Source organism: Lepidothrix coronata, unplaced genomic scaffold (genome assembly GCF_001604755.1).
Source record: "Lepidothrix coronata isolate B3197 unplaced genomic scaffold, Lepidothrix_coronata-1.0 Scaffold5, whole genome shotgun sequence".
NCBI lineage: Eukaryota > Metazoa > Chordata > Aves > Passeriformes > Pipridae > Lepidothrix > Lepidothrix coronata.
In genome coordinates, this window is record NW_016690185.1 from 7,986,832 (window position 1) to 8,004,717 (window position 17,886).

Below are 17,886 nucleotides of genomic sequence, written 5' to 3' on the forward strand. Positions count from 1 at the left end.
AGTTGCATACCTCTGCCTGAAGTTCAACCATGAAAAGAATATTTAGGCATATTTGTCCTGATTTTATCCCACCCTTTCCCATACAACAGAAAAACCTATTGTGAAAGGTTTTTGTGAAAAAGTGAAAGAACACTTTTTTCAGCCTGGCATTGTTTTCCAAACTACCTGTCCTGATTCATAAATCTTCTAATGATTCTCAAACATGTCCATATAAATACAATGTTTTCCTATTTACTAAACCTTCACATAGTCTCAGGTAATATTCAAAATGTGCAGTTCTGGTCTGCATACTTTTATAATCTTCAAATCTGGATTTATCTGCCCCTGGTCTTCTAATATTTATCTTCCTCTCAGTTCACACTCTGACAAAAGGCCATATTCTTTTCATTCTGAAGAAAGGAAGGAATGGAGCAGTCATGGGAAGAGAGGAGATCATACTGGAAGACTGGTAGGAGACAGAGCTGAACCCAGGTCTCCCGTTCTAACTTCTAGTTCACTGCTCCTCTACATCGTGTAATGTTTATGTTAAACATGTCTCAGGCTTCCCATGAATGTAGTTGTTTGGCTTCTTAGACATCTTTTTAAGCCATTTATACACATTCGGCATATCTATACATATGTATAAAGTTTCTCAAACATTTCCTTCTTGGATGTTAAGAATACCAAAGCTATTGCTACTTTCTTGTTTCAGGAAACTTTCAAGCAATTGTCTGATATTTAATTAGTATTGTATTTAGTATTAATAAAGCAGTCTCAACTCATAACTTTGCCAGTATAATAAAAAGACATAGAGATGTCCTCTGCAGATGTAGAAATTGATGGTCCTTTCTAAATTTTTAATAAAGCTTTTGAGAGTTACTTAGTTATTCTGCCTATATGTTTGCAAGATTTTACTGTGTGTTATATTCTGGTCAAAGGCCCATTCATCATCTAACCTTTCTTTATTAATTTCCTCTTCTATTATATCAATAGAGTGCAGCTTCAGCTGTAATTAGGTAAGTGCTAATACATAAAAAATGCATACTTTCATGTTTATAGAAAACGAACATTTACTTTATGATAAATATTTCAGCCTTACATCTTACATTTACTATGTTCTTATGGTCATGTAACTGATAATCTTTCACTTCCCCAAACCTACAAGACGTAGCATGCTATAAAACTATTTCAATAGAAGACAAGATGTACACAAAATGTATCTAATATAATTGAATGAGTAGCAATAATATTCAAATAATGAAATAGAAAAAGGGCATGATACATTGTACTGTGCTTTCTATTTTTCCTGGGGTTTTTTTGTTGTTTAAGGTAGTGCTTTATTTAAACCTTAGGCTGAGTGTCACATAGGAAGTGTGAAATAAACTGTATAGGATGATGTTCTTAAAGAACTCTACCTACATACTGCGCAGCACACAGTCCACTCCCCAGGGCCCGCCCGGGCAGGGTGCTTCTGACAGGTAAGTGGAGAAAAGCTAAAGTGTCTTTAGGGTTCTTCCATCATTCAGAACTGTGACAAAAGGGTTGTCTGAGATAAGACTTAAATAAGACATCAGTCTCACATACAGCTGAGCCTGATCAACAGTGCAAATCAACGGATCATTTCTACTCATCTTGCTGATGAGGGCGAGAGCAGTATTAGCTTTTAAGGGACATTCACAACATACCTGTTATGAGAGATGGCAGGAAAACTTTCCTTGACACCAGACAGGCATAGGTTAGATTGTCTTCCCTGTATTTCCAGAAATGCTCAGACCTGGTGGATTACAACTGGACAGTGTCCCTTGGGTATTCATTCCTCAGGGGTTGCTATTCCCTAGCAAACCACTACAGAAATGGACATAGAGGACCATTAGATATCGGGGCTTGCTAAAGTCACCATTCCCATGACCAAGTACTGAAAATGTTGATAACAAGCATGCAAGTATGAGAAAGTGTAAGATCTACTTGTCATGGAAAATTATTGTCAAGATTTTATCATGCACAGTGTGTTTCTGTCCCAGCTGATACTTCAGTTCACATCACCTTTAATCAGGAGCTACTTCTTTGTAGAAAGAAGTAGAGATTAAAAAGGGTTAGAGTGCTGAAGCACTTGCAGATTTATATAATGGAAATTTTGGCAGGTAACTTCTGTACAGAATAAATTCTGATGATACCTTCAGAAGCATACAAGCCATGAAAATGGTATTTATACAAGAGATCTGCAGAAAAATAATAGTCCATGTGTTAGGAAGTTCACATTTTTCATATCTATGTCCAAAAAAGTGTTCATGAAATTCTAGTTATAAAATCAATGAAGAATTAAATAATTTATGATTCTCTTATCTTCCCATTTCATTGTCCTGGCATCTAAGCAAGTTGAAAACCCCAAACAAAAGTTAAGTTTCTGCAACCAAAAGTAAATCAGCTAGGTACTGAATGATAATAAGGACTAAAAATATGTGTTCTTTCAAGTAGAATATGTACTCTTTCAGCTGATGAGGCACTACTGCAGTTCTAGTTTTATTCAAAATTATTGAAAAAATGCTTTTCAATTACTGCAAGAATAAAAGAAAGACTGTGAGAACAAAAGAAACAGAAAAATTGAAAGTAAACATAGATATCAAGTCCTGACCGTGGTTGAAAACATGTGAATCTTTTCCAAAACCAAATTCAGAGATTTAGCAAATTTCATGCAGGCAACTTTGATTGAAGACCTAAGTAAGTGCTTCTACTTTGGAAGACTTAGAATTATGTAATTAGACAGAGTGAAATTATTGTCAACAATATCTTAAAGACAATAAGGATTTTGTTAGCAGTAATAGCAACAATAGTTATTTAAAAGGTTCAATATTGGACATATTCAATAAGGCTACAAATGCTGAAGAGTTAGCAATAACAAACACGAAAAGACTGAGACAGAGAAAAACTGTCAATGATATCTTGAAGAATGGAAGTGTGAAGAATGTCTCCCATAAAAACATGAACACATTATCTGTTTTCATTTATGCTAACTTAAACCAGTGTATCTATGGGAAGGTGGTTTTCACTTGTATATACCTTAGAGACAACTGAAAAAAGGTTTTTCTAGTGAGGAAACTATTGAGACAACTATTATATTAAAATATACTTTCACAAATACACTGAAGTTTCTGAACTCTTAAAGAGAAGCTTTGGTATTGCTTACATTCAAAGATGAGAACTGAGAGGAGAAAGAGGAATACTGTGAACAACCAGGACTTCACAGGCTTTTGTAAACACTCCATTTTTTTAGCGGACTTCACATATTTTGTTTGTTTTGATACCTATTCTTGTGTAACAAAAAGAAACATGTTAGTGTTTTTTTGGATGGTTGGTTGTTTTGTTTTTTTCAGGTTGCAGATTGATTTCCACATTACATAGTGAACTACAAGCTCTTCACCAGATATCTGAGAAAATGAGTAGTGGAGGGCAAGAGAAGAATTTTTTTAAGGACTTACTAATATAAGCTTTTTTCCACCAATACTTTCTCATCCTATATTAATCATATATTAATCCTAATATTAATCATAACTATTTACTGTGTCCTGTGTGCTCAAAAGACCAGAAATTCAGACTCCCACATAATTTTTTACAGACATTGTATGGGACAAGAGGAAAGGTGTCTCTTCCTGCTTATTTACACAAACATAGGAAATCAGGGAGATGTGGAATTGCCCAAAAATGAGATTTCTGGGCTAGAAAACAGACACATAATAAGATGCTTTTTTTGTTCCTAGCTAAATGGTTTCACCAGGAAAACATCTGTTCCCTCCAGTGGGACAAGACTGACGCTGGAATTGTTCCAGTGCAACCAAGGTACATCTATTTTCAAGAGAAGATGTAATTCATATCTGCCTACCTTGGCACTTGCAGGGAAAGAAGGAGCATCTGGAAGTTAAAACTGTGTTCACATTTGAGAAATTCCACTAATATATTAACAGCTTGAGGAATGAATAGAGGGGAAAGTGGCAGAGTCTGCAGATGCAACGAATCAGTGGTTGCACCTTCATGATATTTACAAATAAATATGATGTTGCATTCACATCTCAGAGTGGCTCAGTACCGTAGAGAGAAGAATGGACAGGTTTATTTGAAATTTTATATAAATTTTGCAATATTTAGGACAAATTTCTGCTATGCTGAAAAATTATTTCAGAACATGAATATTTTTGATCTTTGAGAATAAACTCAAAAGCATTGTAAGTACAAGAACCAAGAAATACTGTTACTGCCTCTTCTGCTTGAGTAACACTGATTTGAGACAGCAGAACTAAGAATTTAATAGATGGGATGATAAGTGGGAGGACCAAAGGTGGGGAAAGTGATGAACGAAGCTGGGTTGGAATAGTGTGTGCCTATGGGTAGCATGGGTTCAGCCACCCTCTTCCTTGTTCCTGGGGACATGGGACCACCACAGCCATCCAGCACTGGGAGGAGAGGCATCCCACTGCAACTGCCTTTGGCAGGGAGTAGTAAAGAATCTCATAGGTCCTGAAGCTCACCAGATGTGGCCATCTCCAGCAGAGTGAGGAGTGCAATAATTGTTTTTCTTCTTCTTTGGTTTACTTATGTGAAAAATCCAGTCAGTAAACAGAAAGCATAAAGCATGGTTTATATATCAAAATAGCACAGATTAGCACTAAAAAGATTCCCAAGAATTTAATCACAGAATCACAGAATCATTTAGGTTGGAAAAGACCTCTGAGATCATAAAGTCCAACTTCTGACTGATCACTACCTTACCAACTAGACCATGGCATTAAGTGCCATGTCCAGTTGCTTCTTGAACACCTCCAGGGACGATGACTCCATCACCTCCTTGGGCAGTCCATTCCAATGTTTAACAATCCTTTCCATGAAGAAATTCCTTCTGATGTCCAACCTGTACCTCCCCTGGTGCAACTTGAGGCTATGCCCTCTTGTTCTGTAACTAGTTGCCTGGGAGAGGAGATTGCTTGCTACCTTGCTACAACCTCCTTTCAAGTAGTTCTGGAGAGTGATAAGGTCCCCCTTGAACCTCCTTTCTGTAGGCTAAGCAATCCCAGCTCCCTCAGCTGCTTCTCATAGGACTTAATCATTAGACCCTTCACCAGCTTCGTTGCCCTTCTCTGGACATGCCCCAGCACCTCAGTGTCTTTCATGGTGTGAGGGGCCCAGAATTGGACACAGTACTTGAGGTGTGGCCTCACCAGGGCCAAGTACAGAAGGACAATTGCTTCCCTAGTCCTGCTGGCCACCCTGTTTTTGATACAAGCCAGGATGCCATTGGCCTTCTTGGCCACCTGGGCACACTGATTGCTCATGTTCCATTGCTGTTGACCAGCACCCTCAGGTCCTTTTCTTCTGGACCACTTTCCATGCACTCTTCCCCCAGCCTGAAGCATGGGATTATGTTGGCTGAAGTGTAGAACACAGTCCTTGACCTTTTTTAACCTCATTTCATTAACCTTGGCCCATCTATTTAGTCTCTCCAGATTCCTCTGCAGAGCCTTCCTTCCTCCAGCAGATCAAAACTGCCACCCAACTTGATGTCGTCCACGAACTTAGTGAGGGTACCTTTGAACAGTTGTATAGTTTAATATTCACTTCACTAGAAAATGAAAACTTAAAATTATTATCAAAACCACTTTGATCTCCAAGATATTAAGGAAATATCTTTAAAATTTTAAATTACTTTAGGATTCTAGGACAGAGACTGTTTCTGGCCACACAAGGTAAAGTGATTAGTCCAACACAGTCCTGACCTCTAGGCACTACCGTGGGAAAAAAAAATCAGATCCAGTGCCACTTTATTGTTCTGGCAGCCTCCACAAGAATGGCATTGTCTCTAATTTTCTATGCTTAGCATGACAAGCTGAAGACTGGATAGAAATATTGTTGTAAAACTAACTAAGTCATTTGTACCTCTTCTGTGAAACTGCCTCTAGCACTTCACAGTGTGAAATGCACTAGCTTATCCTAAATGATGAATGAAACGATGGCTAATATACTCTTAAAAGGAAATTCCCACTAATTGGTTTTTAAGACAAAAACCTAACCGTCATCATTGTTTTGCCTGTATAGTTGAAATTATCTTAATTCATTAACTGGTAAAATTCCACATTCCCCTTCCCAATGCACTAATATCTGCATATACGCACACTTTAATTCCCATTGAATTTTAATCTTAAGTCTGTGCTGAAGCCTTATCAATATTTGTGGCTATCCTAACAAAGCTTTCCTGAAATTGCATTCTCATATATTTGGAGTGGTTTTCCCCATAATTTCCAAAGTTCCCTTCTTTCCAGAGTAATGGTGACCTAGCAAAGTTTCTCTTGTGATCTTTCTTACATGAGCTCTGTATAAATCACTAAAAGAAAACAACAGCAAATCACTGGACACTTCTGGTTAATGGAAACTTGCAGGTGAAATATAATGAAGCTGTATTACAAAATGCGTGGGTCTCTCCCTTGTGATAAATGAAAGGAATAGGCATGGAGGTATGTCTCTGGGGAGAGGGTCCCACAGCACTTATTTCTGGAAAAGGAAGAGAGAGAGTAGGTTGAGAAAAGAGAGTTTGGGCTAGTAACAGCCCTGGAAATTCGTCACTTCATCTGGTAAACTAACAGCAGAGTAGAACATTACATTCTCTAGACCATTTCAGGTGACTTTTAGGTAATCAATATAAAATGCTAGAACAAGACATGCATTTTAGGATAGATGTATCTCACATGGATTACTTCTGCTTGACCAGCTGACAAAAGGGGTACTCTTTCTGAGAAAAAAACCCACATGTACTTAGTTCTAAGTTGACATGCCTTTTACTAAAGTGAAAACTTTATCAAAAGATTTTTGAGCCCTTGCATTTTTGAAGCAGTAGAAAATTTTGTGTTCTCAAAACTCACTCCACTACTAAAATAACATCTTCATTACAAGTTATGAGACAAATTAAGAGCAGAGTATGTAGTGGTTCTGCTCCAAGTCAACGGATGCAGTCAGCCATCTAGTGATGTAGCTGCTCTAGGCAGAGTTCACATTCAACCTCTATCACAGGTCTTTTGCTATAATATACATGTAACATGGAATATATAATATACGCTCCTGGTAAAAAAAAAAAAAAAAAAAAAAAACCACAAACTCCAAACCAAACCAAACAAACAAACAAAAAAAAATCCCCAAAACCACCCAAAACACACACACACAAAGAAAACAACAACAACAAAAACAAACAAACAAAAACCCAAACCGAAACTAACCAAAACAAAAAACCCAGAACCTGCCCTCCCTCCACCAAACCAGCCCAAAACAATAAACCAAATCAATAGTAAATATTTAAAAGGATGAGTCTAACTTTGGATATCTCCTTGTAAAATGGTCACATTTTTTAATCCTAACATGAACGATGATTGAACAAAATTTCTGGGAAGAAGAGGGTTTGAATGTTTTCCTTAAAAAAAAGGCAATTGAAATTATACTAAATTTATGCTGCAATTACAGTTTAATTATTTGGATTCTAAAACTATGAAAGGTATATAGCCTGAACTGTATCATATACATGTGATATCACCTGTTTGGGATGTTAAGTTATATCTTGTGTCAGATATGCTCATACATTAATACGGCTAACTTTAGTAAGAGTCACATGGATAGACCTGAAGTCAAAATTAAGGTCCTATATGATATAGGAGGAAAAGGTCAATGCAAATTAAGGACCTTAACATTTGAATAGATGTATTAAATTATGCCTCTAAAAACAGTAAAATAGTTACCAGAAAACTATATTTATGGTAATTGTGTCAATTGTGAATAGCCTCTCAGCAAAGATTGAAACAAGATTTAGCCTTCCTGACATGCATAGAGAACCACGACTTAAATCTACATAATGGATATAGGAAAAAAATTGGTTCATTTACATACCAAAGGAGGCTACAAAGGCTTAGATTCATTGTGCCTTTGACAATTTGACTCCAGGCAAAGGTACTGAGATACTTTTGAAGTTGTCAGAACATAAGCACGTACAGGGAGTAGCAGGTCTTTACTCATTACATATTTGTAAAGGATTTTTTAAAACTAACTTTGAAGATAGAAAGAGGGGACTTCTCCAGTGAGAAAGTTTTCCTGTGCTTGGCATTTAATATTTTCCTTTCTTATGGTAAATGCTTTCACATGGCACCAAGAAGAACTTTTAGGCCAGATACAAGTTCATACTGTGCTGTCAGACTTATTCTAAAGAAAGGAAAAATCAGCCAGAGCACTCAAGTGAGGCTTATTCAAGACTTAAAGTGACTGCTTTTTCATTCTGATTTCTAAGGGCAAAACCCATCACTGGCCATGATTTTGAGCAACTGAACTAATCTGACTGAAAGTATAACTTAGGTGAGCTTTAGCTTATGGACTGTTTGGGATAGAAGAAACAATAATTAAAAAAAAATCAATACCTTCAATACCTACATTTAAAGAAGTGACCAGAGTTTCCTTTCCTGAATATTACCTGCAATATTATCTAACATATTTTGAAAGGGGGAGGAGAGGAGAAAGAGAAAAAGGTGGGACAGGACAAGGTCTGTCAACAGTGTCATCTGGTATCTCTACATATTAGTGTCACTAACTCTACCATTAGTAGCTTTGGTAGCCATGTACTTGCTGCGTAATTCCAATAGGCTTTTTTACATAAATCAACTGTGCTGTTGGCACACATTAGGAAAAAGACCTAGAAGCTAAATCTTGCTGGTCCCTTTTGACCACATACAGCTTAAACACACTCCCACTCAGGGATCTAAAGTCTGAATGGTCTGTTCCAATGCAGTAAAGCAAGATTTATATGAAGGCATAGGGCTAACACTAAAATATTAAATAGTCACATTTTTCCAGTAAAAATGTTTAAAGCTGGCAAGAGAACATGACAGTGGGATGATATGGATAAGAAATATAGCTGGTTGTCCATAGCTTAAATCTTTAGATGGGGTGACTTTATAGTTCAGATCTGCTTATCTACTTCACGTACTGTGCTACCTGTCTGATCTGTCAATGGAAAGCACTAAGGATATTAAACCTGCCCATCTCTGTAAATTCTCTTTGATCACACCTTTGATTTGGTTTTAGTTTAATGTGAAAGCATGGTATGAAAAATGCTGTGTTCCCATTTTACACGTATCTGAATATATTTCAATATTAATCCTAAACAATTTTCTTTTTTAAGACCCACTAAAATGATTTTACGGGGGGGGAAGGAAGGGAATACAGTTGTTGATGGTTTTTGAATAATAAACTAGTTTTCTTTACAAGTCTTTAAAAAAATCCCTTCTAAAAATTAAATGTGAAATTAAGAAAACCTGTGCTAAGGACCACACTTTCACACTACTACAATTTTACACTACTATCTATAGAAATCATTTTTATTTAAACAAAAAAGCCATGATCAAGCCATTACAGTTGTGAAAACTTTTAAAGAAATCGCTGAACTGTTGGAAATTACTGGCTAAGCAGATGCAGTTAAATTAAGGTAGCCTTTTTTTGAGAGTATGATCTGTTTGCAAATACAAAGGATGTGTTCTTAATTCAATTTATTTTACTATTTGAACTCAATTATTATTTTCTAACAAGAAATAATCAAGCCTTTTAAAAAAAAAGCTAGAAATAAGTTTTCTTTTTCTAACTTTTGAATAAATATTACATGAAAGAAAATGAGCTCTATCAGTTACATATTCTTGTAGGATGCAATGACCAGAAATTAAATTAGAAATAGCATTATATATACTTTACAGTACACAAATAGGCAATTTTTAAATACTGGATTTGTGTAATTTTAATTGAATTCCAATTTCCATCCTAATGAAGCTTGACAGAAACCACAAGTAAAAGTTAAATCATTATCTAGCAAAAGAGAAATGCACCATTTACCATTCTCCATTATTAAAAACCCAACCAAAACAACATGAAAAGACTAAGAATCTGGATAAATGGCTCCTAAACTGTAGATTTTTTTAATAGATGGATTTTCAGGTTATCTATCTCTCTAAGAGTAAAAGGCACAAATTTAGTGAGAAAGGCTGTGTTCAGTAATATGTGCTCATATTACTAAGCAGCCAACAGGAGTCTGTCTCTTTTCCATTCTTTTGGGAAAAAGAACAATATGTAAAAAAAATTAAAATTACTATTTTGAAATCCAGATTCCTTGTTTGTTGCTTTAAATCACAATTAAAATTGGTGTTTTAATAAATCAAGTTTTTTCAATCATTTTGATTTAAAGCAACTCACCTTCCACTATTTTAAATATGGTTTAATTTGGTAAAATAAGTAGTGTCCACTAGCTCAATATTTTTAAGAGAGAAGAAACTGGAAAAAAAATCAGAAAGAAAAGATTTTTCATTTCTGTAACCACATGACCTGATTCAAATAGGATAACTCTTGTTTCTCTGTCCTCAGGATGCCCTAAACTGAAGCCAGACCCATATTATGAAATATGATTTAAACTAAAACGTTAAAAAAAAAAAGTTTCTGCTTTCCACAGCAGAGCAGTAAAAGCAGCATGAATCTACTTCTTATTCAGTATTTACACTGTAGACAATGGGTAAAATTGTGCAAAATATTTATAGACTAGTTTTTTTCAAATTTTCAGTACTTGAAGCTGTAGATTGGGACTTCTGAGAATGTAAGTAGTTGCACAGATTTAATTTTTAAATCAGTGGTGATTGATCTCCCCAATAACTTGAAAATACTACTAGGATTTTAAACATGTCTCTTATTATATAAATAACCTTAAAATATGTTCCAAATACTTATGAGCACCAGGTTCTTTTTAAAAAAAATGAATAAATGTTCAGACCTAAAGTCCAGCTCTTTGACCACAAGTAAAGGGGAGTTAACTGTACGCAGACACTTTCAGCCCATCACAGACTAACAACACCTTAGCCCTCTGGTTTATTGGTTTTAAGTCTTCCTGCTGTCCATAGATAGCTAACTTTCTAAGGGGCTACCTAAAGAGCTTCCCTGTACCAACTGAACATGGATAGATACTGTATCAGCTGTGAGTAGCATTGTCCACAAATTCTTAAACCTAAAATTAAAATAGTAAATTTGACCTCACACTTGCTTCAACAGGCCATGAGAAAGTACCAAGGCTGGAGCCAAACTAACAAGCTCAGTTGTCCAGGCCAGCAGTCACAGGGGAATACAAATTGTAAGGAATTTCAGTGAGAATTTGGAGCTTTTGTTCCCCACAAAGACTTTTTTACAGGCAGGGTTTTCTGACTTTTTGTCTCTCTGGGTAATTATGCTGTTAATTTTATCCGGTAGTTCTGAACAGGAACAGACTGACTCCTTCAAAAAATCATTGCTAAAATTGTTGTATTCTCCTTACCCTGATGTAAAAGGTATACTATCTGCTTCCTTAACACTGAAAGCCAGAAAAAGAAGACACCTTTTCATTTTGAAAATTCACTAGATGCTAAATGAATTCTATAGAAACCTTCTAATTCCGAATTTGAACAGCATCTTACTGAAAGGTAGGAAATCTCGTATGCCTAAAGGGTTATTTCTCATATATTATTAGTTTTGTGTCTATCAATCTTCAGACATGCAGATCTTGTTGCCTTTTGAAATGGTTTATATCTTAAAACTTTTTGTAGCTATCAACAAGCCTGAGTAAAGGACTGAAATCCTGAAAAGCTAATTTTGATTTTGTCACTGACAAGTTGTGTGTGGCCTCAGGGCTAGCCTGTCTGCTTGCAGCCTGCTCCCAGATAGAGGAAATATGTAGTTGCACAGCTCTCAGCAGCAAAATAAAGACCAAACTGTAACTCATTGTCTTATTTCTATTTGACTCCTGCTTCTCTCTTGCTCCGCTGGAGAAGTAACTTGTGGCAGAAAAACAGCTGGCATAGAAACCTTGTCTTTCTCCTTTTCTCACCTCCCTGGATTAGGTCAGTGTGTAGTCTCCAGGGCACTGCAGCAAGCAGAGCTGAGTCTCTGTTCATTCTTCCCTGCATAAAGTGTCAGGGGACAGCAATCAACCTTGCACTGTGACCTGCAGGAGACTAGAAAGGACCAACTATAAGGCTGCTGCTGGAGCTACTGTGCACATACAGATTAAGCTGTATTTTGGTTGAAGCCATTTCTCAGAGGTGCCAGGCTCAAGGTCAAGTGATATGGGAACAATTCAGAGATGCTACTTGCCTTTGAAGGGAGAAAATTTGTGCTGCCAAAACTCAACTGGAGCGGAATGTGGGCAGAAATGTGGGGGACAATAAAAAGAGTTTTTTCATATATATTAATGGCAATAAGCAGTATAAAAATATTGGCCCATTTCAGGATGAGGAAAGTCACCTCACAAACCTGTATCAGGGGAGGTTTAGGCTGGATAGTAGAAAAAGGTTCTTCACCAGGTCGTTGGCTGCTGGAACAGGATGCCCGGGGAAGTGGTCGCAGCATCAAGCCTGACAGAGTTCAAGAAGCATTTGAACAATACTCTCAGGCACATGGTGTGACTCTTGGGGATGGTCCTATAAGGGCTGGACTCGATGATCCTTATGGGTCCCTTCCAACTTAGCATATTCTGTGATTCTGTGAACTACATCTGTCATCAAGTCCAGTCTAATCCCTGTGTTCCATAAACACAGCAAAGTAACAGAGCTTGCTAGACAATCATTTAGGTGGATCACAATAAAGATCCTGGCCATTACAAGAATACGCAATAACAGCTTAACAATAACAATATCAATAATTAATATTAATTAATATTAATATTTTAATAATACTAATAATACTAGTATTAGACCTTGAGAGAGTTGGAAAGACAGAGTACTTAGTATCTGTTCTGAGATTTTTTTTTTATACAGTTTTAAGGACTTCCACTTTTTAATAGTACATTTCTGTGACTGCAATGACATGTAATACGAGAATGCTGAAGATAATCCCTTGGAATCTTCTCCTAAATACTTGACAGCAGGAGACATAAGTCCTGCCAACTTTCTAAGGACACTTATAAGTTGCTGTCTTCAGAGATCTCATTTTGTCTTTCATAGTGTACATTTCACCAGTATTTCCACAACTAATTTGTAACTGTGGAAAAGAATAGGTAGCACATGTGACTTGTGATGCAAGTAGACAGGGCAGGGTCATTGCTTAGTGGCAACGTTTTTAAGTAATTTAGTCTCATTATCACTATCATGATGTTGACCTGAAAGAGTTCCCCATCATCCTTATTAATCTATCTTTGAATAGATCACAGTCTTGACAGGGGCTGTCAGAAAAAGGTGTCCTGAGATATGCTCCCACACACTCTACCAGGGCTAGACCATCTCTCTAAACCAGCAGCTACACTGGCCATGGCAGAGTTGAAGCCTGCATCACTGTTGTGCCCTGCTCTTTTATGTGTCATCATGGTACCTCAAAAGGCAAGGAGCCCAACAGTCTGGCTGATATGAGACTGACACTGTAAGATAGAGTTATGAACACCTATCCCAAGGAGCAACTGTTTTAATCCTAGTCAAGTCATGAACACCTCAGAAAATCAGGGGATGGGATGTAATATGGGGAAAAAAAAGAAGAAATTCTGTGAAGCAACAGGTATTTTAATACATTTTTTATTTAACCAAACTATATGTTGCTGAAGTTTATATTTAAACTTTCAGACTGTGAGTGCCAGTACTAGCCCTGGAGGAAAATAAACTGCAGTGAAACGTTAGCCTGAGGCAGAATTCTTACTTTTCTTCCATGAGTAAAATTTCCATCTCATGGATACAGAGTTTTAAAATCAGTCTATCAACATAAGTTTGTTCTAAATATGTGAAAACAAAACTAGGCTAAACTAAATTAACTAAACTAAACTAAACTAATTATGTGGCTTATTTACCTGTCATATGGAAGGTCAGCTTACTGTGGAGCTGGTGCCCTTTATTACCTAAAGTCTATGCTTTGCACAAGAAAAACACAGAAGAAAGACAGACACTATGATAGCTAAGGAATACCTATAAAAACATTATAAAAGCACAATAAAAACATTTTCAGACTCTTGGTTTTCTTTTATTATAGGGTCTTTTATTTCATTTTAGGATCTTTTATTATCTTTCTTCAATAAACCAAATGACTGAAAAGTCACTTCCAGACTGATTGAAAAGTCTTCTATTTTTACTATTAGTTTTGGACTAAAAATCTTACTAATTTGGTTATTCTGTAGATTTCCCTGATCACAGCTACAAAATAACCAATGTTTAAAACAAATTTGGTTAAGAATATTCAAATAAACTAGAGTTTGTCTTAGCTGTCAGGCTGAGACACCTGTTTTGTCAGTATTTGCAGCCAGAAGTAAATAAGAGACCAGTCCAACTGCTGATTAAAACATCACATTGTCTCCTTGCTATGGCTAACCAGACATCAAGCAACAATTGTACAATTTGACATACTCTTAATATCAACCTTTTAGAAGGAAGGGGGTCACTCATTAATAGCACTTAATGCAGAATCCTCTTACAAGTATGAACAATAAAAAATGGAAGATGAAAACTACAGCTTTCATGCACTGAAAGACAACATAATCAGGAGAAGCAGAATAAAAATAACCTTCAGAAGACTTTTTAAAAGCACCTTTTGTAATGTCAATATTAAATTCAGATAAACACTGTAAAAAAAAGGTTGGAATGAAATGTAACAAAAATATTCAGTATTAAAGAGGGTTGCATTTTAAATATATCCTCTGACTGACTGCAGTTGATAAAATATTGTTATGTATCTAAAATATTATTAAAATATGAATGGTCAGGAAATATTAAAGTACATGAAACATTCATATTTTAGAATATGTATTTATTGGTTAATACTATTGCCTTTCATTCTTGCAGGCCAAGCTTTGGCATACTTATTTCAGCACAATTTTCTCTGATCCCTTTAAAAGTTTATCTGAATAAGGATTTCAGAGGTTTTTTTACATTTTACCCTTCAGTGACTACATATGGAGTTCACAAATACTCTGTGCTCCCTAAGGAAAAATTAGGCCAACAAATTAAACTATTCTGACTCAGGCAAATCTCTCATTATAAGGGACTACCTGAGCAAAGACTTGAGAGTAGAATGCCCTGAAAATTTAGGCATTCCCCTCTTGTATCACTCTAATGGAGCTGCCTAAATGGTGACGTTCCGCAATTGAGACTAAGGCTATTTTTAGAGATGTACAGAGAACCAGCTTCAGTAACTGGTAAAAACTCAAGCTACAGGATTGAAAAAGTAAAAAAAAGAAAGAAAAAACAGGAAAGAAAAGTAAAAGGCAATCCAGCACACAAAATGAAATGGTCCTAGAGTAAAAGAATTATTTCATAAGAGTAACAAAACTTTTTGACGTGCTAGCTCAATTATACTGTTAAAGTACATATAATTTCTGGTTAATTATATTTGAAGAGAGTTACTGTACCTTCTGCTGTAATCTCGGCCATGATGATGGGAAGAGATACTCTGTTAAAATGGTCAAGATCTACTGTGGCAGCTTAGACTGTACTTCTGGGTCGCTGGCTCTTGCAGGAGCTGCAGAATGAGAAGGAGGGAGGTCCTCTGCTTTGTCTAATTGTGTTCCTTCTTCTTTTGTGCCCCCTCTGAAATGTCTTTTTCCTCTGCAGAATCCTGCCCTCTCACAGCAACCCAAGGTCTTCCAGAGGCACCACTTAAAGCTCAGTCTAAAGTATCAGCTTCTAACAAAAATAGCCACGCCTCACAGTGAACCTTCAGCACATTTTTCTAATATCCTCAGAACCACGCACACTACAAATAAAAAGTAAAAAGACACAGCTCTAAACAGGACAGGAACTCATGGAAAGGCAACAAAAATCAAAAGAACTGCTCAGTGCTTCTGCAGCCTGTCCAGCATAATTGCAGTTCTTTGGGGGGTATGTCGGGAAACATGAAATATAGAGTTCAAAGTAACCTTATCCATCCCAGTTCAACTTTATTCTTAGCACACTCAGTGCTTAGCACATTCTTCCTGACCTTATTTGGCTTGGGGAGGTCCTATGAAGCTTACCGCTGACTAAGGGGGAGGGTAAATTTGGGTGATTTTCTTCACTTTGATAGTCATAGTTCAGAACCAATTAAGACCCCAATTCAAACCTATGAAAATGGTAACTTCAGTTTGGATTTTTCTAATCTTCTTCTAATTTGTTGCAATTATCACACATACCTGTGAAGTTCATCTAGATATTACAGAACATGGTTGAAATTGAAATAGTAACAGTTTATATGGTCTAAATACATAAAGGTAATATGCAAAAATATTAAGCAGATAGATTTTTTTTTTCTGTGTCTGACTGATGGAAATATTTAAATAGCTCAAAAATTCTGTGATTTTAAAAAAGATTTTATACAACTGAAAACCAGTAGATTTTTAAAACTATTTAGAGGAAGAAAAATATTAACAATTTAAATAAGAATAATGATTTTAAAACCTGAGCAATCTTTTCATTGCACTGCTTGCAATTTCACAACTGTGGAATTATGTATGTGGTCAATAGGTTGAAAATGAAATTAGCAAAAAAGTGCCCTCGAGCCAGCATACCGCTACATAAATGTCATCGTCATATGAAATCAGAAACCATCCTAAACGGTTCTTACTAGGGAACCTATAGTCAACTCCTCTCAGCTACATGAGCTGGCATTTACGCTTCTCATCTTCCCCTCAGGACATGTAAGCACCTGGCTCTGTGGCAAAGTATGGGGAAAGGAATCTGTTTGTCCAGTGCGCAAGATCCAGAAGCAAAGGTTCATTGAGCAGTACAGTCACGAGCAGGAATTTTTCTCTTCCCAGTACTCTTAATGTACTTCAAACCTGTCACTTCACTGAAAATGTAAGCTTATGATCAGTGCTCTATCCCCTTTCTCCTTTAGCCCTACTGACCAAATCTTTTGCACTGACAAGTTCTGATTACTTGATGCTAAGTACTCATCCCTCTAACCCTTGGTTTGCTCCTTTAGCCTGTCCTTCAGTAGATCCTCCTCACTAAAGCTGATAAAGGGATTTTAGACACAACCATATTCCTTCAAAAATACTCTTTCATGAATACCAAAATTACATTCATATTGACAAAACAGCTGCCCACAATAGCTCAGTGGTTAGTAAAGGATGATAGCAGGTATGATACTCAGGGAAAGCCCTTGTTCTTCTTAACTATTTATCTTCTGGAGCAGTTCCATTTTCCATGAACAGTTAAATATTTTGGGTCATCTGTGTTTTGACAGCTTTGCTACTTGCTTGAAATGTGAGAGAGACCATCTCAGCTGATTATTCAAAGCACAGACAATACTGCAAAGTCAAGATTGTTTCACTTGTATTACTATTCAAAATGAAGTGAAATAGTAAAGCCTAAGTTTGGATATATGAGGAGAGAGTAATGGTGAAAAATTGTCTGAATTTTTTCTTGTTTTATGAAGCAAGATCCTGAGATTGTGAACTATACCCAGACATATTTGTTTGTATAACCTACTGCATATGCTTAAATGTCTGTACCTCATTGCTTTCCATTTCATCTTCTACCACCTTCTCTCTTGCCTCCATGCCTTACTTCCTTGCTACTATTTATGCTTACTCTCAGTCATGGGCTGTTATTCTGAAACTAAAATATAAGAGCAGAGGAAGTGAGAGAATCCAGATGGAAATAAATTTGCCTCAACATCAGCCCAGTGGCCAGAAAGAGAAGTGGTTGACACTTTGTATATATATTCCTTGTATATACAAAGCATTCATTCTGAGAAGTGGGCTAAAGATGTCATATGCACCAATATCTTACAATTCTAGGTCACTGTATTGGAAGTTACATAGTTGCTCCCTTTAAAGTCAAAGTATTTGTGTGTCATATTTCCTTCACAGCCTTTGCAAAAATACAAAGAACTACGGTGAAATCAAGTTCTGTGTATGTGTCTATGCATGTCCAT

The 17,886-nt window shown here is 36.4% G+C and overlaps 1 protein-coding gene across 1 annotated transcript in view; it reads right to left on the reverse strand.

The window, feature by feature from the left end:
• Positions 1-15,840, reverse strand: part of TRDN (triadin) — a 110,972-nt gene extending 95,132 nt beyond the window's left edge. Inside the window, exon 1 of the mRNA XM_017827409.1 lies at positions 15,380-15,840. Coding sequence (XP_017682898.1) covers positions 15,380-15,401 — 22 coding nt within the window. The 5' untranslated portion in view covers positions 15,402-15,840. The remainder of the gene's footprint in view (positions 1-15,379) is intronic.
• Positions 15,841-17,886: the final 2,046 nt, after the last annotated feature.